The sequence below is a fragment of the Sceloporus occidentalis genome, unplaced genomic scaffold (assembly GCF_023333645.1).
Source record: "Sceloporus occidentalis isolate IW3139 unplaced genomic scaffold, rSceOcc1.0.p SCAF_20, whole genome shotgun sequence".
Lineage (NCBI taxonomy): Eukaryota > Metazoa > Chordata > Lepidosauria > Squamata > Phrynosomatidae > Sceloporus > Sceloporus occidentalis.
The window spans coordinates 12,692,922-12,716,910 of NW_028317000.1; the positions used below are offsets into that span (position 1 = coordinate 12,692,922).

The 23,989-nt window shown below is 45.4% G+C and overlaps 1 protein-coding gene across 12 annotated transcripts in view; it reads right to left on the reverse strand.

Annotated features, from left to right (window-relative positions):
- The window catches only part of MARK2 (microtubule affinity regulating kinase 2), a 127,539-nt gene that overhangs the window by 98,028 nt on the left and 5,522 nt on the right, over positions 1–23,989 (reverse strand). For 5 of the 12 annotated variants that reach the window (XR_016272172.1, XM_089483728.1, XM_089483726.1 and 2 more), the window contains exon 1: positions 13,135–13,723. The exons of 2 other annotated variants lie outside the window; for them this stretch is intronic. Coding sequence is in view for 9 of the 10 variants with exons in the window: in XM_089483728.1 (XP_089339854.1) it covers positions 13,135–13,188 (54 nt within the window). In the remaining variant the exon portion in view is untranslated. Of the gene's footprint in view, positions 1–5,536; positions 5,622–13,134; positions 13,724–23,989 lie in introns of those variants that run through there. 5 more of the 12 variants (XM_089483731.1, XM_089483730.1, XM_089483723.1 and 2 more) reach the window with 3 other exon arrangements.

Here is a 23,989-nt window from a genome sequence, read left to right on the forward strand (position 1 = left end):
TTCCTGCAAGCATAAGAATTTGAAGGTTCCAGATCTAATCCCCCTCCTCCATCTCCATTTACTGCAGCTTAGCTATGAAAACACTACTACTGAAAGCCATCTTCTGAACGCTGTGAAGTCAACAGGTTACATCAAAGAGGTAGTGACATGGAAATCATAAATTCCCTGCACAACCAGAGCCTACAAATCCAACAGCACTTCAACCTTTAAAGATGCCAGCTGGGAACCAGGTGGTACATGTGAGCCAGATGTGGTAGCTCTACCCACTGAACACACATCAAAATGTCAGGGAGGGATCAATAAGAGAGTCAGAAATGTGCTGAAGGCACTCGTGGTTTAGTAGTTTGAGCATTGGAAAATGACTCTGGACAGTGACTCAGGATTCGATTCCCCGCTCAGCCATGAAACCCACCTTGGGCAAGCTACACTCTCTCAGCCACAGTGGAAGGCACAAGGCAAACCCTCTCTGAAAATACTTGCCAAGGAAACCCCATGATAGGTTCACCTTAGAGTTTCCACAAGTCAGAAATGACTTGAAGGCACCCAACAACAACAACAACAACACACCCTGAAGATGTTGCAGAGTACATGCTACCGTGCTTTCACCTCAAGAAACTGAGAAGGATGCACTAGAGCAGAGGCAGGCCGCTCTGTTTGAGTCAAGGGCCAATTCCCTCCCTCTGGCACCAAAGGAATAGGAAGTCAGATGAAGTAACCACAAACTGTTTCTAGTTTCAAAAAGATTTCAATTTAGAGAATCTTCTTAGACTGAAATGAAGCAGGTGCAGCTATGTGCCTTCAATCGGAGAATGAAGCCTTCCTTCGAGTCGTTTCTACTTTGGCCACATAATGAGAAGGCATGGATCACTAGAGAAAACAATAATGCTAGGAAAGGTAGATGGTAGAAGAAAGAAGGGAAGAGCACATGCCAGATGGATGGACCCATCTCAGGAGGGTCACAAGTATAGGTTTGCAGGGCCTGAGCAGAACAGTGGAAGATAGAGTGTCTTGGAGGTGTCTCATCCATAGGGTCACCATGAGGCAGAGTCAACTTGATGGCAGCTAATAACAACAACAAAAGGCAGTGAACCTACCATCAGGTTTGCTTGGCAAGTTTCTTCAGAGGGGGTTTGCCACTGCCATCCTCTTTGAGGATGAGAGAGCATGACTTGTCCAAAATCATTCAGTGGTTTTCATGGCCAAGCGGGTGATTCAATGTCTCCCAAGTTCTTGTCCAACACTCAAACTACTACACTACGTTGGCTCCTATCCATCCTTTAGATTGTTCTAATTAAGGGGGGAAGCCTCCAGGAGGTACAAAAACAAATGGGGAGATCATATATAAGCTATGGCACATATTGCCCATCTGTGCTCTTCAGCAGTCTCTTTGGCAGCTTCTTGCTATTAGAGTGCTTCAGAACCAATGTCTCTGAAGACACCAAAAACGAGTAGAGGTAAGACAGGCCCTGAATGCTGGTTCACACGTAAAACAAAGCAACGGCTTAACATTAGCAGGAGCAACGCAATGAAGCCTCAGAGTCACATGCTTCCTCTGCCTCTGTAACAGGTAAGAGGATTAAACCAAGGCTCAGTTTCACTCTTCCAGATTCCTGGCTTACAGGTCCACACAAGGAGTCAGGATTTAAAATTAATTCTAGGGGACTGCTACAAAAGCCAACCGTTTATTTACCGAAGCTGTATAACTGCTCTGTAACAGATTTGAGGAGCTCCCTTTAAACTTTTAAAATCATCATTATTTTAGGCCGTAATTTCTAGTTTATCTGCAACAATACTGGCATTGTTTACTTATCTGATAACCCATTATTGATAGCAAATCACAAATGTATTAACCATTCTTAGTTGGAAATCACAATGCATTCTAGGTAAGAGTAAGAACACTAAGACCTAACAGCACAACGCTCTACATAAACTGTTGTACTTTGGACACTTTATGAGAAGGCATAGCTCACTAGAATGGACAATAATGCTAGGAAAGGTGGAAGGCGGTAGAAGGAGAGGAAGACTGCACACCAGATGGATTGACTCAGGTCAGGGAAGCCACAATCCTGGGACTGTAGGATCTGAACAGACCAGTTGAGGATAAAGGGTCTTGGAGGTGTCTCATTCACAGGGTCGTCATGAGTTGAAGTCTACAACTGCTTCCCAAAAAGTGATCCCCTCCAATTTCATAGGGCAGAAAGACAGTACCACCCCAAGCATGGGCAAGTTGTTTTACAGGACAACCACTCTCTAAATCTATCACAATTGTCAGTCTGGAGATTATGGGAATCGTGTGTGTGTGTGTGCACGCGTGCATGTACACCTTCAAGTCACCTGTTGATTTATGGCAACCCCATGGTTTTCATAGGGGTTTCATAGGCAAGGAATCCTCAGAGGTGGTTTTGCCAGTTCCCTCCTCTGAAATACACGCAGCATACAGCACCCGGTATTCGTTGGCTGTCTCCAATCCAAGTGCTAACCAGAGCTGGCCCTACTTAGCTTCCAAGATCAGAAGGGCTCTGGTGCCTTTAAGGTACTCTGGGACCTACAAATCGATAGCAACAAATAAATCTGATAAAAATTGTGCAGAACATATCACACCATGGATACGGATCAAGAGATGCTTCCACCGGCTAACAGATTCCCAAACTGGTGGGGCTCTCAGATTTGCAAAGCACCACGTTCCTGAAATACTGGGTGGTAGAAAGACAAGGTTTATCTGCTATATAATCACAACTCACCTTTCCAACACTGAGTATTTACTGTACTCGCCACTTGTTACAGAAAGTTCCCCATCTATCAAGAATAGCTTCCAAGTTGGACCTTCAGGGTTGTTGTTTCCTTAACCATCCCCGCCAACAACAACATTCTCACCCTTTTCCACAGTGTTATGGCCCAAGAAGAGGGGGGAACAAACAGGAATCATTATCAGAACTGGCCCAACCAGTTTAGCAAGGAAGAAATCTTACTCTCCTCATTCTCCACCCTCCGATGAAAAGCAAAGGGTGGGTTAAACACTCTCCTCATACAAGTAAAAGGCAGACAAGGAAAAACTGTGTGTGATATTCAACTGCTGCAGCTCAGTGACCACAGTTACACAACCCTTCACAATACGCAGGAATAAAAACTGGACGGAGGGGGCTGCTGGGAGGCATAGGAACAGCTAGTTGTAATTCATAAGTCAGCCCCATTTGGATCTTCTCTCACACATCTCTCATAGGAAGTGTCAGGAACAGCAGGTGAAAGAGAGCGAAGAGAGGGAAGAGAGAGCAAAAGACCAGCCCCTCTCCAAAAAATATATATCTTGCAAAAGGAGGAAGAGAAGCAAGAACCCAAACCATGGAAACCGGAGACATACGAAGCGCAATATCCTACATCGCAATGTACATGGAAGGCTGCGCTGAGAGGCGCCAAGTGCAAACTCCCTTCCTGCGAATCCCCCCTTTGTCCCCAAGCAGTTCATGACCCCCTTTGGCCTTGTCAATCATTTCGGCATTCAGCTCCTGAGCTGGTTATCTCAGCACAATCCCTTGTGAAACCCAGATCCAAACAGAAGCACGGCCATTGAAACCCTTTTCTGCATTTGCTTTGACCCCTGGAACAAAAGATGGAACGGAAATGCCAGACATGTGTGCGTCTATACTCCTTTCCACAGCTTCAAAACTGCTGGACCAAGGTGTGACACCAGAAACTGCCAGCCCAAACCCCAAAACAGGGGGTCAGTGCAGGAAAAAAAGGAGCAGGAAATCTTTGCCATCCATTGCAATGTTTCACTGACAAGGCAAGCAAGGCAGTATGCAGCCCTGCTTATTCAAAGAGTTTCAGATACATCAAAAGCATTAGAGTAACAGAATGAGTGGGCCAATTCTCCCTTAGGGACAGGGTTTCCAATAAAAAAGGAATTTTGTATGATTATATTACATAATAACAGGGTTTAAGCTGCATGTACACAAGCATGCTATTCAAGCACAACCAAGGAATAAGTCTTCCCTCCCACCTGGCACCTGACTCTTCAATGGTCTGGGTGTTGGACCAAACCATTATTCCTCAATGCTGCTATGTGCCTTCAAGTCACTTCTGACTTAAGGCGACCCTAAGGCAAACCTTTCATGGGGTTTTCTTGGCAAGGTTTGTTCAGAGGAAGTTTCCCATTCCCTTCCCGTGAGGCTGAGAGCATGCGACTCGCCCAAGGTTGCCCAGTGGATTTCATGGCTGAGCCAGGAATCAAACCCTGGTCTCCAGAGTCATCGTCCAACGCTCAAACCACTATTCCATGCTGGCTCTCAATACAAAACAGTGATATCAAGGTGTAATAAGCATAAAACTAGAGAAAAGATCCACATGCATCTAGTGCAAGTTACAGCTTATTGTGTGCACAATGATGGATTGGTAGGGACTCACACTCAACAAAAAGCAAAAAGGAAATCAGAATTTTAGCTGACTTCGATGCCTAGAACACCTGCGTCTTAAGTCCAGGTGGTTCTCATCAACTAATATAAACTAGAGAAGGACAAAGCGGGAAAAACTATTCTGTATCAGTCATGGCTAAGGCCCCAAATATACTGCATTAATAATCCAGTTTGAGACTGCTTTAACTGCCCCAGAATCCCAGGCAATTCTGGGAACTATAGTTTTGAGAGACATGTAGCCTTCTCTGTGAGAGATCTCTGGTGTCACAATAAAATACAATTCCCAGGATTCCCTAGCACTGAGTCAAGGCAGGTCAAGCGGTCCCACAGTGGATTATTTCTGCAGTGTGTTTTGGATGCTAGCTTCAAATTATGGCTTGCTTCTTCCATAGGCCTTTGGACCTTAAATGTCTGCCAAACAAGAACCCATTAAGACCAATGAATGAAATTAAAACAGTACAGTCAGCCCTTCTTATCCACAGATTTTTTATCTACGGATTCAAGCATCCACGGCTTGAAAATATTCAGAAAAAGTATAAATTCCAAATAGCAAACCTTGATTTTCTATTTTAGATAAGGGACATCATTTTGCTATGCCATTGTTTTTAAAGAGCATCTGTGCATTTTGTTATCTACAGGTATCCTGGAACCAAACCCCAGCAAATAACAAGGACCCACAGTAATATTGCTTTACAGACCAAACTGAAGTATACCTTGCTCAACCTATACATGCTTTAAAAGGAAAAAGGAGAGTTCAGAAGAAAAAGAGCTTGGGCTCAAACCCTGTGTCTCTTTCTATCTTTCTGTGTGTGTGTGTGTGTGTGCGTGTGTGTGTGTTGCTCACTTTCTTGTCCCAACCCTAGCATAAGGGGTGCTCAAGATATATTTAGTCCACCGTTATTTCCATGCTAGCTGTCCTTTTTGGGCCTTGTTGCTAAGACACATGTATGAGCTCACACAGAAAGGAAGAAGGCAGCCCACGTTAGTAGTGGCTTTGCTGCTTTGGAGTGCTTTGGGATGGTGACCTCTCTTCCACAGAAGGGGAAACAAGTGTGGATGGCCGTTGGCTGGAGGCAACCCCAAGCAGCAGACAACACTGTTGACCTGCAGGATCTGAGAAGACTCACCAAAGGAGAAGACAGCAAAGCCAGAGGGTGGAGGCTCATCAAGATGGAATTCAGGGCCTGCCAGGCCTGTCTCCAGCAGCTGTTGTTTCAAAGAACCAACCCTCTCTATCCCGGCTACCTTTCCCCTGTAATCTCTTAAGCACGTCACAAGAGCCTTTGCAGAACCGGAACGCCTGCACCCTGCCTTGCCCCACCCTTCAACCATCTCGAAAAGCAAGAGCCTCCCCCCATTCTCAATCATTTTTAAAAAACCAGCCCTGACAGAGAGTCAGGTAAAGCTCAGCCCAGCAAAGGTTTGCCCTCAGCAGCTCCTCCAGTCAAAATCCTGTTCCTCCAGGTGTAAGATCCAAAGGAGACCTTTATTCTTTTCACCAATTAAATCTTTTCCAGATTTGATTATTTGAGGTTTTGATTAATATGCTCTCTGTAGGAATCTCCAAGTCCTCCAGCGCAGTTCTGCTGAAAGTTGACCACAGAGTTGTGCTGGAGGACCTAGAAGTTCCTAGAGAAAACACTGCTCTAGGCATTTGTAGGTCCTCCAGCATGATTCTATGATCAACTTCTGGCCCATGTTGACCATAGAGTGGCACTGGAGGCCCTAGTAGAAAACGTAGCAGGAACACAAATCCAATATTGCATCACTGCGGATCTCCTCAGGACAAAAAAGTAAGTGTGAGTGCCCCCAAAGTCAATCTCTGTCTCCTAGCTGGTTGCCCTCTTAAGAGTTCACAAAAGCCATGCCTCCTGTCAGGCCTATGCCTTGTGCCATAAGCAAAGCATACCATACAGCTTTCTCAGTAGAGAGGTAATTTTTAGCTTCCGGCTACAGCCCACCATTTCTGCCCCCCCCCAAATCCACTCAAAGAATAAGTTACCCACCAACGCAATTAAGAGACTGCGGAAGCTGCAAAGAGCAACCCACAAGAGCAGGAAGCTGATGAAGCTGAAGAGAGAAAGAGAGGGACATACCAGGGATGGATGAGACAAAAGGGTGGGAAGCAGGGGTTTTGTCTTCCTAGTTCTGAGTGCCGGTTCCGTGGGTGGTCAAGCAACACATAAGTACGAAGAAGGCGAGAGTGCGTACATATGATCTTTCCCCATATACAGTAATGAGAGGAAGCTACAGAAAGCAAAGAAATACCAGTTCCTAATTTCTCTCTCTCTCTCTCTCAATAGAGTAAAGATTTCTTTTTTGAAAATGGAGCACATTTTCTTTCTCAGACCTGTTTGATCATTCCAGCTTTCCCTAGCCTGGCATCCTCCAAATGAGCTGGAATATAACCACATCATCCCCAGTCACTGTTGGTCTTTGTAAGGTGATGGGAGGTATATATATTGTCATATTTGCTACTCACCTTTCCTCCAAGAAGCTTGCAATGATATACAGTTGGCCCTCCACATTTGCGGCTTTGACTTTGGCAGATTTGATTATTTGTGGATTTGTTCTCTCTAGGAATCTCAAGGTTCTCCAGGGCAACTCTGCTAGAAATTGACCACAGAGTTGGGCTGGAGGACTTAGATGTTCCTAGAGAAAACATTCATGGGAGTCCTTCACCCTTAACCCCAGTGAATGTGGAGGGATCACTGTACATGGTTTCCCCCCAAAATGTATTCTCACAACAGCCCTATGAGGCAGGCTCTGTTTATTTGACCGGCCCAATGTCTCCCATGGAGCTCATGATACAGCAATGTCTCATCACTGAGCTCCAGTACAACATTTCATCCACTCCATCTAATAGGCTCTTGTATATTCAGCTTTACCACCTCAGCATAATGCTCATAATGCTCAGAATAATGCACAAAAATTCCATAAACAGCAACTGGACCACAATCTATAATAAAACATTAGGAAGAAACAATTTATAGACCATCATCATAAGCAAATAGTCAATATACATAACAAATGTTAATACTACACCCTTTAAACAGTTCTGATGGCAGCCTAAAAGCAATAGATTAAACCACAGAACAAAACAAAAAAATCATTTTTACACACACACACACACACACACACACACACACACACACCCCTCTCAGCAGCCAAGGGCCTTGTGAACTGTTGTTCTGCATACCTAGGGAAGAGCCAGTTATATCTGAGCATTATTTATGACCATTATCTGATTCACTTACGGATGCATTCGCATGCAAAAATAATCCAGTTTGATACCACTCTAACTGCCATGGCTCAATGCTATGGAATTCTGAAAAATGTAGTTTGTTGTGACAACGCACTTCCTGAAGAGAAGGCTAAATGTCTTGCAAAACTACAATTCCCAGAATTCCACAGCATTGAGCCATGGCAGTTATATGGTATATATTAATTATGTCTGTAGTTCAAATGCAGCCTATGCCTACCTTTGGGTCCCATGCAGATGTACTCCAAACGTTTTTGATTTACTCAAGGCATTACATGCACAGAGACATGGTATACACTGTGTGGGAGAGTTGAGACAAAGGGGGGAAATAAGGCATAGCAAACTTGGAACACTCCAGATGTTTTTGACTATAGTTGGCCCTTAGTATCGACTGGAGTACAATGCCTAGGGGCCCAGCTATGATAGCTTTTCGAGTCTGGATGACACCCCAATTTAAGTAATCAACATCCAATTTTAAGATCATTTCAATTGCTTTTCTTATACGGGATAAGTGGTCTTTGGTATCCACTGGGGTTTGGTTACAGGATGTCCTTGTCGATTCCAAAATCCATGGATGCTCAAGTCCCATTATATACAGCAGCATAAAATGGCAGAATCAAGGTTTGCTTTTCGGTTGTTGATATATATTCAAGCCATGGATAACTGGATCCATGGCTGTAGAATCCGTGGATATGGAGGACCAACTGTACTAGGAAGTCACCATAAAGACAATCTACTTGTAAGCTTGTAGGATCACAGCTTCCTTCAGCTCCTAGACAGCACGGCCAATGGTTAGGAATGGTTGGAACAGCACCCAAACCACATATAAAACCCAGAAAAGCCTTCAAACTCTTATCTACAATGTCTGGCAATGACTTTCTAAGGAGAGATCCTTCCACATCTATTACATAAGTATGCTTATCTGCAGGGGCATAATGCTGAGCATGGCGGATGCAGGCCCTCTTAAACTAAACGATTACTCTTTTTTATACAGCCAATTCACAGTTGATATAAAGGTGCATCCAGATTCGGAGGAATGTAGAAATATACTTTTACACAGGGGTCATACCAAGTCTAAGAACATGATTCCTTTAAGAGATGTTGGACTTCACCTCCCAGAAGCCTCAGCCATATTGGCCAATAGTCTGGGATTCTGGGAGCTGAAGTCCAAAATCCCTTAAACAGCACAGTTTGGGGACCACTGTCTTAGAGCAATCTTCCTAAAGTTAAGCAGCTCTAGATTTGGTTAGTACCTAGACTGGATTTCCCCAGGGAAGTACAATGTGTTGAGGGCCACTCTGAAATAAGAGCAGGATACAGAACTTAATCAATATTTTATAGGTATACCATATGGTGCCTAAATACCCTAAAGACACCAGATCCCGTCTTATCTTTCAGGGTCAGCCGTGGTTAGGACTTTGATGGAAGACCACCGACAAACACCAGCTGCTGTCAGCTGTATTTCAGAGAGAGGAACCGGCAAACCACCAGTTTCTATCAAACTCTATGAAATTCATGGGGTTGCCATAAGACAACAGACCACCTGAAGGCATGCACACATGCGCGCACACACATCACTGAGTGTATTGACTGAAATTCCTTGGATCAAAATATATCTCATCCACAAGCTCTTTCTCAGCCTCTGTCCTACAATTGCAAAACAGCAGTAAGGATACTATCTAATGGGACAATAACGATCAAGGTAACTTTAAGTGGAGTCCATTTATGAAGAGACGCATTTCTTACAAGTGGGCATTATAATCACTACAAATGGATGAGGACAGAACTCAAAAGTTAACCAAACAAGAGCTGCTTCAACAAGTGAAATCCCTAAGGAACTATCAGCTTAAGCAGAAGGAGGATGACCCTTTGACTGTAAGACAAAGCTTCCTAAGCGCATACAACCTGGTGAAAAGATATGCCCCACATATGCACAGGAACACTTCCACAGAGGTGACGACACTTTTCACTGCACTTCATTCACAACATCTGGCCAATGCAGTCTTCCAGACTTTCGGAGACAATCCCCACAGAAGCACATACCAAAAGGTATCCTGGAGTGTAGCCCTCACAATTGGGTTTTCCAGCCAAGATGTAGTAACTGCGTGAGAGAACACACTCAGTGCTCAGTAAATGTAGTTGATCTCCTTGCTAGAAAATGTGCCAGTGATAAGCCCACAGCCCCACTGACAAACCTTCTTGGCCCAGAGCATCACTCCCCACCACCACAAAAAATGGAAAAGACTAAATTGCAGCATACAATACAAGATACACATACAGGCTCCATTCTTCAATTCACTACCTACCCTCCTTTTTGGTCCATTTGTTCCTCAGCTACCCTTTCCATTTCAGTAAGCAATCCAGCAACACCTCTCCTGCCCTCAAAATACATGCCTTGAAGGGGAAGCAAAAGAGTTCTCACATGAATATGGCTCCTTACAGTGCCTGCTCCATCCTTTAGCACATTTTTTAGAGAATCTTTGGCACGCCAAAGGATGTGAACTTCAACCATCAAAAACCTCAACCAGAACGACCCATAGTAAGGGATGATGGCAGTTTTAGTCTAAACATCTGGCAGGCCCAAGGTTTTTCAATCTCTGCTCTCCAATTACGTCTTCCCTTCCAACTTACACAGGAAAGAGAGATTTCCTACTGCTCTCAACTGCATCTTATATTATTACCTTGTATATTTTCTTCCTTCACCTTAGGCCTAGTTGTTAACTTCCTCAGGCATCCGTTCAAACAAGGTCCCATCCTAAATGGCAAGTACTGAGGAAGATGTCCTGAACAGCACCTTCTTTCCCAATTCTGGTGTCTCCTCCACACCTCCAAGCATCATCTTGTTACCTGAAACTCCAACTTGTTCAGTATTACCATCCAAATGCCCACACATCCGCCTTTCAGGGAGAAAGGTGACTCAAAAGGATTCCAATGTGTGGAAGCCTGGTCACAAACTCACAATTAAGGTTCTTGTATTCTTTGGCTTGACCTGTATTAAACTGTGACGGCTTTTAGCTTTTAAAAATAAAGTTATTACTTACTTACTTAATAATTAAGGTTTCAAAGATATAGCCATGCTAGTCTGGAGAATCAGTTGCAGACAGATCTTGTAGCACCTTTGAAACTAACGGAAAGGAAGAAATTGGCAGCATGAGTTTTCCTAGACTAAGCTCTACTTCCTCAGATGCAATTCAGGATGTCACTTTTGATTCTTCTATCAGCCCCAATTCTATGCCTTTAAAATTAAGAACGTGATCCAAACAGAATTTTTTGAAGGGAATGCTTTCTTTTTCGTGACCCAGCAGCTTGCCAGTAAAAGGAGCAGAACAAGGGAGGGAAGGGAAGCAGTGGACAGCCACATTTCATGGGAACAGCTGCATCGTAGAATGGCACCGCAAACTGTTTTCCCTCCCTGCCTCCCAGTCTTTGAACCATTCTGATGGGAAAGGTTGTGTCTTTCACTGCACCTGAATAAAAAAATCACATACAAATGTAGCAGAATAAGCCAAGCACTATCTGTTTGCCCGAAGGCAATGGAGTAGAAACAGTTAAAAAAAAGAGTGGTTGCAATTCTGTGTTTCTCCCATCATAGTGCTGCAGAGATGGGGGGAGAGAACTGGGAGGAGAGAATCATATCTGCCTAGCTAGAGCCTCCTTTCCTGGCAAGTCTTAAAGAGACAGGATCCTGCTGCCTTGCCAGGCACAGTTGCCACCTGTGTGTTGTTGTGGGTTGCCGTTTTCTTTTTTAAAAACCAAAACTTGGATCGACTCCAGTCTCTGCCTTTTAAACAGCAGGACACGGTGGGAACAATTTTCCACTCCGTTCTATCGCTAGGACAGGAAAAAATAAAAAGGCATAGCCGTGTCAGTTGGGAAAATCAGCATGCAAAGGGATCTGGCAGCAGCTTTGAGACCAACTGAAAGAAAGAAGCAGGTTGCATGAGCTTCCATAGACTACTTGAGCCTCCTTCCTCAGATGGACATTTGGAACAGAGAGGACAGAGAAAGGCCCATATAAGCTGGTTGTGCGCAAGAATGTCAATTCAAATTAAAAACCTGGTGGATCTGGAGATGAGGCCACACACAATCGGTTTATACAGGTCTGTTTCTGGACTCTCCACTCCAAACCTGCATCTGAGGAAGGAGGCTCTAGTCTGCCAACTTCTTTCTTTCAGTTAGTCTCAAAGGTGCTACAAGACAGACACCTTTGCATATTGATTTTACAGACTTACCGCTCTGTCTCCTTATTTTTCCCGGCCATTCACTGAAAGAAAGAAAATTGGCAGCATGAGCATTGTACATGAGTCTCAAGGGTGCTATAAGATCCCTTTTCAGGAGGGGAAAGAAAGAAAGAGAAGGAAGAAGCAAAAGAGATTCCCTCTGCTTAATGCTCTACATGAGTTGGGATGCTGTTTAAAAACCACAGGAGCAAAAACTCCCATGCAGACATGCATAGATGGGTGCCAAGGAAAATACAGCTCTCCCTTGATATTCCTATATGACAATCCCCTTCGTATAAGGGGCCAGTGTGGTTGGAGTGTTGGACTACGACTCTGGAGACCAGGGTTCGAATCCTGGTTCAACCATGAAACCCACTGGGTGACCTTGGTCAAGTCACACTTTCTCAGCCTCTGGGGATGGCAATGGCAAACCTCCTCTGAAGAAACGTGCCAAGAAAACCCCATGACAGATTCGACTTAGGGTTGTTCTGAGTCGGAAACAACTGAAGAGGGAAAGAACAGTCTGTTGACATCTGGGTCAGAATTCGCCTTTACTCAGCTGTCTTGGATTCAAATGATGTCTTGCTTCTTCCATAGGCCTTTGGACCAGCGTGCTGCCAAGCTGTTGCGTCTTGGGCCCAAAACACACTGCAGAAATAATCCAGTTTGGGACCACTTTAACTGCCCTGGCTCAGTGCTAGGGAATCCTGGGAGCTGTAGTTTCCTCTGGCACCAGAGCTCTCTGACCGAGAAGGGACTCAATGCCTCAGAACGTGACATTTCCCAGAAATCTCTAGCCCTGAGCGCATGCCCATAGAGATTCATGGGGAAGGCTTGCCCACAGGCAAGGAATCCCCAGAGTTTCCCTATGGCAAGTATTCCCCAATGATTCTCTATGTGTGCTCCTATGCTTCCCTATGGGCAAGCATTCGCTTGTGTTTCCTTCTGGGCAAGCATTCTCCAATGGCTCTAGTCTCTATGGGCAAGCATTCCCTTATGGCTCCCTATGGGCAAGGATGCTTTCCTTCTGGGCAAGTGCTGCCATTGGTTTCAGGGCTTCCCCAAGAAGGACCCTCTACCCAGCTTCACACCTGAAGGGTCGCCAGCAGTCCAAAACGAGCTGAAAGCACACAACAACAACAACAACAACAACAAGAAGCACAACAACCTTTGAAGGAGCAGAGATTCCTCCCATATATATATATATATATATACATACATACAGGCATACAGTTCTTCCTACCTGCTCGCTGTTTTCGTTGAGGGTGGGCAGGGGGCTGCGTCCGCTGTTGGACATGGCTGCGGCTGCTGCTGCTGCTGCTGCGGCTGCTGCTTCTCCCTTTCTCTCTCTCTCTCTGCCGCCTTCCTCTTTCTCTGCTTCCTGACCCAGCTGGAATCAGAAGGAGACCTCTTCCTCTTCCCCTTCCTCCTCCTCCTCCTCCTCCTCAGGGCGAGGGGGGCGGCCAAGCCACCAGCATGAGGGGGAAAAGGGGCTTCAGTGGAGACCAGAACTAAGAAGGTAGAAGGTGGTGCCTTCCCCCACTGCCTCCCCGGCCGAGGGTGAAGGATGCCCGGCTTGAGGGATCACGCGAGGCCGGGGATGAGGCTCAAAAGCTAGGCCGCACGGGTCACCAAGCGCCCAATGGGGAAATGCTTTGGAGCCGGACTCAGTGTCGGGCCGCCGACCTCCGCCTCGCCTCCAGGGTCCGCCTCGGACCCCGTTTTCCCGGCGTCGGGACTCCCTTCGCCTCCCCTCACTTTTCCACAGCAGCAGCAGCGGCGGCTCCCAACATGGCCGCCGCCGCCGGGCTTCGGTAAATTCCGCCGCGTTTCCGGAAACACCCGAACGCCTCCTGGCCTCCAGCGCTGTCCAAGGAGGCGGAAAGACACGAAGGAGAGTACGGAAACAGCCGAAGCGGCTACAGACGATTTGATTGGTCGACAGGGGAAAAAAGGGGGCGGGGCGGATGGAGCTAATGCTTTCTGTGGTTTTAGCGGTAGAGAGAAGTGGAAGGATGGCGACTTCCGGAAACCCGAACAATCCGGAAACTGCCGGAAATAGCCGAAGGCAGAAAGACGGGAAGGCAAGAAGAGGCCACGGGCAATTTGATTGGTCGAAAGGGGGGAAAGGGGCGGGGCGGACGGAGCTGATGCTTTCTATGGAAGGATGGCAACAATCCAGAAATTGCCGGAAACAGCCGAACGCGTTCGGCTTTCTATATAGTGAAAAAGCCAAAGGAGTTTTCTAGGCATAAGAAAAAACATATTTGCTTCTAAGGCTGCATCCTAATTGCAGAAATAACCCCGTTTGAGACCGATTTAACCTCCAAGGCTCAGTGCTAGAGAATCCTGGGAACTGTAGTTTATGGTGGCACTGACCAAAAACTACAGTTCCCAGAATTCCCTAGCACTGAACCAAGGCAGTTAAAGCGGTCTCAAAGTGGATTGTTTCTGCAGTGTGTTTGGGCCCTTTATATAGAGATTTTGTAGCACCTTTGAGACTCACTGAAAGAAAGAAGTTGGCAGCATGAGCTTTCCTAGACTTCAATCTACTTTTACAGATGCATTTGGACTAGCATTAAACATGAATGTGTCTCAGGAAGTAGTCTAGGAAAGATCACGCTGCCAACTTCTCTTTCTTTCTTTCTTTCTTTCCATTAGTCTCAAATGCATCTGACGTCTACAAAAGCTCCTGCTTCCAACTTCTTTCTTTCAGTGAGTCTCAACGGTGGGACAAGATCTCTGTATATTGATTCTATAGACTAACATGGCTATATCTTTCCATTCTACCACTTTGGGGACCTTTAGTCAGCTTTTATCCCCCAACAAGGGGACAGGTGTTCGACCACCACATCGCTACGGCCGACCTGGGATTCGAACCCTGGTCTCCAGAGTCCTGGTCCAATGCTATACCACCCTGGTTCCCGACTTTAAGCAACTTTATGTCCTCTTCACTTGTATCCTTCTGCTGTGACCCTAGGAAATGTCCCTACTTTACACAGTTGGTATACAAGGGCCAGTGTTGCTTAATGGTTTGAAGGTCGGACTACGGCTTTAGACACCAGGGTTTGCGTCCAAAGGAGGGCAACCAAAGTGGTGAAGGGTCTGGAAACCATCAAGTCCTATGAGGAGCAACCTAGGGAGCTGGGGATGTTTAGCCTGGAGAAGAGAAGGTTAAGAGGTGATATGACAGCCCTGTTTAAGTATTTGGAGGGTGGTCATATTGAGGAGGGAGCAAGCTTGTTTTCTGCTGCTCCAGTGAATATGACACAAAATAATGCATGCAAGATACAGGGAAAGAGATCCCACCTAAACATTAGATGGACATTCTTGACAGTAAGAGATGTTCGACAGTGGAAGACCCTCCCTTGGAGTGTCATGGAGTCTCCTCCTTTGGAGGTCTTTAAACAGAGGCTCGATGGCTGTTTGTAGGGGTTCCTTGACTGTGAGTTCCTACATGGCAGAATGGGGTTGAACTGGATGGCCCTTGGGGTCTCTTCCAACCCTACGATTCTACGAAAACAAACAATTCACAAAAGAATTGTAGAGTTGGAAGAGACCCCAAGGGCCATCCAGTCCAACCCCATTCTGCCATGCAAGAACTCTCAATCAAAGCATCCTTGACAGATGGCCATCCAGCCTCTGGTCCGTCTTCTTTCCCAGGAGGCTTCAATCCAGACTTCTGTGCCTTGCGCTCCTCTCCTTTGATTCATTCTCAACTGGGGGAACAAGGAAAATCAAGGTGTGAGAAATTCCACCAAAGGAGCTGAGGCCAGGAGACTGAAATGCAGAAATCGCACTTGGATAACCCTTCCCTGGCCTTTTCCTGGCCCTGAGATCCACACACCTGAACAGGTTTCCCCTGTTCCTGCAGATAGGAACTCTCACCTCAAGGCTGCTAACAAGGCGCCTGGGAAATTAATGCAGTGAAAAATGGAAGTGCCAGAGACTAGAACAAGGTGCTCCCTCTGCTCCTAAAAATGGCTTTCTGGTGCATGAACTGAGGATAGGCGAAATAGTCAGCTATGCACTGCCCCCTGGTGGGAAATGAGTGGCACTGCAGTTCATAGAATCATAGAGTTGGAAGAGAACCCAAAGGCCATCCAATTCAACCCCATTCTGCCATGCAGGAACTCACCATCAAAGCACCCCCTGGGGCAGATGGCCATACAGCCTCTGTTTAAAGACCTCCAAAGAAGGAGACTCTGCCACCCTCCGAGGGAGTGTATTTTACTCTCGAACAGCTCTTACTACTCTCAGGAATGTTGAGCTGGAATCCTTTTTCCTGCAGCTTGCATCCATTGCTCCTGGTCCTATTCTCTGGAGCAGCAGAAAACAAGCTTGCTCCCTCCTCAATATGACATCCCTTCAAGTATTTAAACAGGGCTATCATATCACCTCTTAACCTTCTCTTCTCCATGCTAAACATCCCCAGCTCCCTAAGTCGCTCCTCACAAGGCATGGTTTCCAGACCCTTCTCCATTTGGGGCCATCATGTCACCCCTTAACCTTCTCTTCTCCATCATATGACCTCTTAACCTACTCTTCAAGAGACCCCCAAGGGCCACCCAGTCCAACCCCATTCTGCCATGCAGGAATACACAATCAAAGCATGGCTACTCCTTTGTAATCTCCATGCATTTGTTGTTGGTCTGAGCTGATTGTTGGATTTTTTTTGGATCAGTCGTTGGTGTGCATGTTTTAAAATGTCTGTTTTACATTGTCGTATGTTCATCAACGCTCAGGCAAAAAGGCTATAGGATTTCCACAAGGAGCAGCCATATTAGCACCATTACAGCAAAACCAACAGAGAGGTGTGAAAGCTTGGGCCGCGATAAAACTGTCATTCTTCAAGCACAAGATGATGATGATGATGATGGTGATGAGTCTGAAACTCCACTTTGTCTCCACCAGGTGGCAGACTGATTATAAAAGAGCACTGATCAATGCTGTGCAAAGGGATCTTCTTGTCGCATCTTTGAGACTATCCTATAAGTCAAGAAATATATGCCCCAAAATTGACCCTAAAATTCTGGGTAGACTTATATATGGGTCAATACACCAGTAGTGCTTAGAAAGGTCCTAAAGCAAGCAAGACTGAGGCCCCAACCGCCATTTAACACCAATTCCTTCCCTTTCCAGTCTGTTTTGCAAGACCTTGCTTCCTATCGGACAAACTCCCCATTTAAAAACATTTCCTTCTCTCTGCTTCCTTTAGAAAAATCTTCCCATTTAAAAGCATCTCTCCAGTCCGTTTTGCAAGGCCTGGCTTTTTATGGAAACAACTCTCCATTTAAAACCATCCTTCTAGTCTGTTTTGCAAAACCTGGCTTTCCATGGAAACCACTCTTCATTTAAATCCACTCGCTTCTCTCTCTGGTCCGTTTTGCAAGACCTTGCTTCCTATGGGGGAAAAAACCCTCTCCATTTAAATCCACTTGCTTCCCTTCTCAATCTGATGTTAAAACCTCTCCTCCAGCACCTGAGAATTGGCCGGGAGAGGTCCAGAGACGGAGAAGGAGGAGGGACGGAAGTGGTGTTTTCCCCCTTTCCATCCTTCCTTATAGCTCCCTAAGTTTTAGCTCGTCTTATCCATGGGTCATATCAAAACCCAGGATTTTTGACCCTGAGCGCTGAGGATACCATGGACAGCAAAGAAGACAAACAAATGGGCCCTTGAACAGATCAAGCCTGAAGTCTCCTTGGCAGCCAAGATGGTCAAACTGAGGCTGTCGTACTTTGGCCACATCATGAAAAGGCAGGACTCATTAGAAAAGACAAGGACGTTGGAGAAATTAGAGGGACGTAGAAGGAAAATGGCATGCCAGATGGATAGAGTTACTCAGGGAGATCATGGGTCTAGACCTGCAAGACCTGAGCAGAGAGTTAGAAGACAGTGAGGCTTAGAGACATCTCATTCATAGGGTCACCATGAGTCGAGATCAACTTGAAAGCAGCTAAAAACAACAAGTGACAGTGCTTGTCCCACAAAGCTACTTACCCATGCACAGGATAGTACTGTCTCTCTTTTGTTGTTGATCTCAACCCATGGCAACCCTGTGGATGAGACATCTCCAAGACTCCCTGTCCTCCACCGCTCTGCTCAGGTCCTACAAATGCATACTCTTTTATACAATCCATCCATCTAGCATGCAGCCGTCCTCTCTTTCCGCTTCACTTTTTCTAGCATTATTGTTTTTTCGAATGTGCCATGCCTTCTAAAATGTAAAGATACACAATTGAGCATGAAGGTTAAACTCATACAAGCCACCGTATTCCCACGTACGGATGCGAGAGCTGGACAACGAAGAAAGTGGATAGGAAGAAAATCAAGTCATTGGAGATGTGGTGTTGGAGACAAGTGCTTCAGATATGGCGGGCGGCCAAAAAGATAAAGAAATGGGCCCTCAAACAGATCAAGCCAGAAATCTCTCTGGAAACCCAGATGACTGAAGTAAGACTGTCATACTTTGGCGGTCTCTCTGCCCTCCTCTTGCACAGAAGGAGGTCAGTTTAGTCTGCGCATGTACACAACCACCTTCCAGGCATATTGGCTGGGCATCAATCTGGGTACCATTGCCGGTCCTTTCATTTAAAAAGAAACACTAAAAAATCCATGTGCCTCTGATGCAAGAATGCAATGGAGGGTATAGTTGCCACTTGCTGCAAGGCTAAGGAGTAGAAGTGGGAAGGAATTGAGCCAAAGATTCAAGTGCTGAGGATTCCATGGAAAGCAAGAAGTCAAACAAATAGGTCCTAGAACAGATTAATACAGATTGAACCAGAAATCTCTCTGGAAGCCAAGAGAACTAAACTAAGGCTGTAGACAGATCTTGTATAACTTTTGAGACTAAATGAAATAAAGAAGTTGGCAGCATGAGCTTTCCTAGACTTCAGTCTATTGCCTCAGGTGCATTTAGGAAGCAGACTGAAGTCTAGGAAAGCTCCTGCTGCCAACTTCTTTCTTTCAGCAAGTCTCAAAGGTGCTGCAAGATCTCTCTACGTACTGATTCTACAGACTAACACGGCTATATCTTTGAATCCTGAACTAAGGCTGTTGTACTTTGGTGGTCTCTCTGCCCTGCTCCATGTCGCCCAGCTCTCTCTGGCAACCAGAATAGCCTTTTGCTAATGGACTGAGCCAGAAAGCCAGGCAGAGAGAGACTCTCCCCCCGCCGGGGTCAGGTGGCCGTTCGCTTGGCTGGGCTCCCTCTCTCTCGGCCTGTCGATACCCATTAGAGGACAGGGTGGCAAAGACAACGGTGGCGGCCGGCCGTAGCAGGACTTCTTCTGGCCAGTCCATGTTGGCCACCTGAAGCAAAGCCAGGCGTGGGAAGCAGGAGGAGGTCCATTTTGGCTGCGCACAGACACAACCGCCTTCCAGGCACGTCGGCTGGGCACCAGTCTGGGCACCATTGCCAGTCCTTTCGTGAAAAAATATATATCCATGTGCCTCCGACGCAAGAATGCAAGGTAGGGTACGTTTGCCACTTGCTGCAAGGATAAGGAGATGAAGCAGGAAGAAGTGGGCCAAAGATTCGAGAAACAAGAATTGGTGGTGAAGGTGATGATGATGGTCAGGAATGATATAAGGGACCATGGCAATGGGGCACAATTTTATGTGTCAGTTTGTTTAGAAGAATTTGCCCCAAACCACATTTTTTTTCATACTTGGGATGGGGCTAAAAGTGAGATTTTAAAGAAAAATACAGAAGAAATGGGAATGGAAATAGCCGCTCTGAGTCCCAGTTCTGGGAAAAGAGCAGGTTACAAATAATAATAATAATAATAATAATAATAATAATAATAATAATAATAATAATAGATTTATTTACCCAAGGCTTGAAGTGCTTTGAATGGATAAAATAGATTTACTTTTTAAAAATACAGAAGGAATGGAAATGGATAGATTTGTCCAACCAAGGCTTAGAGAGCTAAAGTTAATGTCTGGCTTTGAATCTCTGAATACTCAGACTTTTTAGTGTTGTATTAAGGCTGCCAACTTTCTCCCCTGAAAGGCTCCTCGTCTTTAACTCTCATCTTTATAGGGCAGGTAGGCAGGGACTGTATAAGATTTCCAGGCTTGAAATAGCTGCTCATATTGAATGTGGCCAATGCAAATAGGACAGAATTTAGTATTCTTTTATTTCAAAAACATTGACCAACATTTAGAAATATCTCCATGTTTGGGGAGGAATAAAGTTGAACTTTGAAAGAAAAACTGAGTGCAAGAGAATGAAATTCAGGAACTTTGGTTCAATGCTAGAATTTGCTATTCTTGGGGTTCAGCAATAGCGTTCTTGACATGTCTTTAGAAATTGCATGGAAATCTTTAGTGCATCTCCCCAACAGTAGCTTTGGAAAGACACTTATACTCCCAAAATGAGACGCTTTCTCTTCCTCCTTGACAAGGGTTATGGTGCCACATGGTTGAGCATTTTATGTATTTTATGGATGTTTTATTGTTAGCCTCGTTGATCTTTTTGGAGAAGCGAGATATAAATAAATATCATTATCATCATCATCATCATATTGTAACTTAACTGTGCACGGTGTACGACTGCATATCAAAAAGGAAAGGCCAAATTCATATCATTGACCACACAATGAACAAGTTAGGAAATTAAGTCAGAAAGTGAAACGTCCAGAGAAACTGAGATATCCACTTGGCCATCAAAATAGGTCTGGTTAGTAAGGTAGCTTTAGTATTAGCTTTGCATTCAATAATTAGTATATTAAAAGTTGGTGCTGGCTCTAACTACTACTAGACAGATACAGATGGAGAGCTACAGTGTATATATGAGCCTTGATGTTGTGTGTCAAAGTCATTTCCAACTTATGGAGACCCTAAGGCGAAACTATCATTGGGCTTTCCTAGCAAGATTTATTCGGAGGGGCTTGACGTTGCCATCCTCGGAGGCCGAGGGCGTGTGACTTGCCCAAATGCCCCTCTGCAAAAAGCAAAATGGAAGGGATTTCATTAAAATCGCAGTGTTACCATAAGCACCCTGGGAATCCAGCCTCGGCTTGGGCGGACATCCCGGGGCACCGTATAGATTTTCCTCTGAGGCCTGACACGGCTGCACCAAGATCGGTGGCGTCAGACATCGACTGAGTGGCCGGCTCTGTGACAAGCCTTTTGTGCTTTTCTCTGATGCAGCAAACCTCCAATCCATCAATGGTCTTTGTACAAGAGAGAGGGAGAGGATGGCATCAGCAGAAAATGGAGGTGTTGCCACGTTTTGTCACTTTTATTGCTGCTGTTGCATGCCTTCAAATTGTTTCCAACTTATGGCGGAAGGCAAGCTATTGTGGGGCTTTCTTAGCAAGATTTGTTCAGAAGAGGTTTGTTGTCATCGCCTTCCTCCTCGGGCTGAGAGAGTGTGACTTGCCCGAGGGTAACTTGTCCCAAATGTTTAGGGCTATAAAGGTTTTTGCCAGTCCAAGCAGAGCTGGCGTTTATAGTCCAAATAAACATCCAGAATGTCGCATTATCCATCAACCGCAGCTTCAAGTCATCTTCAAAAGCCGTCCCACAAACAACGCACTGCAGTAGTCTAATCTGAATGTAAACCAGAGCATGAGTAACTGTGGCAATATCCCTGCCAAATGCACTTTCCTTTATCCGTTAGCTTAACCCTTTCCCCAACAAAAACAACGCCTAAGGAAATCTCCATTTGCTCCTGGGTCATGTCCTGTAAGTGTCTTCTGTAAGGTGCTTAGGGCAGAGACCTATGTTTTTTAAGGACAGTTAATTTTATTCTATTTTTTAAATATCAAAACCAACTCTGCTCACTGCGGCACTGAAGGCTCTTCAAACGGTAAACTGTCACGGCTTGTTTTCTGTATTGCTGTTCTAAGTGTCTGGCTGGATTTAGCAAGTGAAAAACTGGGGCACCTGAGTATGTGAAAATGATACCCCTCTTCTTACAGCAAGGAATGCCGTGTCCTGCTTTGCAAGGGATTGAAATCATGCAGCCCTCCAGATGTGGTTGGACTGCAACTCCCAGCATTTCACACCCAGGGGATATGCTGCCCAGAGTTACAATCCATCTACGACTGGAGGACACCATGGTTCTGCATAGTTCAAATCAATTTTGTACAGCAAGGCCTAAGTCCATTTGCTACCAGTGATTCCCAAACGCTGATCCTCCAGATGTTTCAGACTAAAGCTCCCAGGGTTCCTCAACATTGGCCGTGGTGGCTGGGGCTTCTGGGACTCAAAGTCTAAAATACCTGGAGAACCAAAGTTTGGGGATCTCTGTGCTAGACCAAACTAATTCTGTCTCAAGAGGAGGGCGACAAAAATGTTGAAATGTCTGGGAAACTATTAGGGAGCCGAGTATGTTTAGCCTGGGCAAGAGAAGCTTAAGAGGTGACATGATAGCCATGTTCAAATATTGGAAGGGATGTCATGTTGAGGATGGAGCAAGCTTGTTTTCTGCTGCTCCAGAGAATAGGATACGGAGCAATGGCTTCAAACTACAGAGTGGCCCATGAGGTCTCTTCCAACTCTACTATTCTGTGATGATAGGAGAAGAGGTTCCACCTAAACATTAGGAAGAACTTCCTGATGATAAGATCTGTTCAACAGTGGGATACGTTGCCTCAGAGAATGATGGAGTCTCCTTCTTTGGAGGTTTTTAAGCAGAGGCTGGATAGCAATCTGTCAAGAGTGCTTTGACTGTGTATTCCTATGGCAGGGAGTTTGAATGGATGGTCCTGGTGGTCTCCTCCAACTCTATGATTCTATGATCCTAAAAGACAATGATGCTAGGGAAGGTAGACTGTAGTAGAAAGAGAGGAAGACCCCATGCCAGATGATTAGACTTGATGAGGATCTGCATTTGCAAGACCTGAGTAGGACTTCTTTAGATGGAACTGAAGGGATGCTACTTTTATCCTTTGCTTCAGGTAGGAAATTGTCTTGAGTTGTCCCTGGTCAACACTGGCTGGCAGCAAATATCCATGGCCTTCAAGAAGGGTCTTCCTCAGCCAAACATGTTCGTACCAAAGATTAAACCTGTGACCTTCTCCCGCCAAAGCATATGGTCAACTGCTGAGCCACAAAGTTCAAGTAAAATTCTAGTGTTCACTATCTTAAATCAGGTTTGGGCAACAATGGAAGACAAGCCCTCCAGGATACCTTGGATGGTCACATCTCTGGCCACACCTGTGGCTGAGTGCCTTCAAGTCATTTCTGATCTATGGTGACCCTAAGGCCCATGAGGTTTTCTTGGCAGAATCTTTTCAGAGGGGTTTTCCCCTTCCATTCCTCTAAATCTGAGTGAGTGTGACTAGTCCAATGTCACCTAGTCAGTTTCCATGGATGAGAGGGGATTCGAGTTCTGGTCTTCCAGGGTCCTAATCCACCTTTCAAGCCTCTACACCTTGGTGGACTTGCTCCACAAAAAACCCCAAAACTTTTTTTGCTTGCATATGTCTTCTAGGGGATATGGGGGCATGTTTTGGCACCTTCTTAGATCCCCAGAGGGCATTTGGAGGCAAAACCAGGGAGAAATGCCCTCCACACCTTCTAGAGCTCATTTTTGGGGAGAAAAATGTTTATCTCTGGAGTGCATTGTTGACTTCAATGTATGGTGACCCCATGAATGGAGACCTCCAAACCATCCTATCCTCCATATCCCTGCTCAGGTCTTGCAGACTCGGGACAACCGTGGCTTCTTTGGTGGAGTCCATCCATCTGGAATGTGGTTTTCCTCTGTTCCTATTGCCTTCTTCCTCGCCAAGCATTATTGTCTTTTGTCGCGAGTCATGATATGGTCAGACCATGGGACATTAATGCTACGGTCCTATGGTTGCTGCAGTTTCTTGTACCTTCCTTTTTTGTGGATGGCCATGTACATTGAACGTTTCCAGTCTGTTGGCCAGCATTTTGTATTCCGTATTTGCTGTCGTATTTTAGTTCATACCAGAGTTGGTTCTGGCGGTGTGGATTGTAGCAGTTCGATTAGGATATTATCGATTGGAATATCGTTCTGATTTATTCTTCCCAGTTTCTCTTATTCCAGCTTGATAAGGGATTTGTTTTAGTCGGTTAGCATATTATTTTAGTATTCTAGCATTTCATAGTGCTG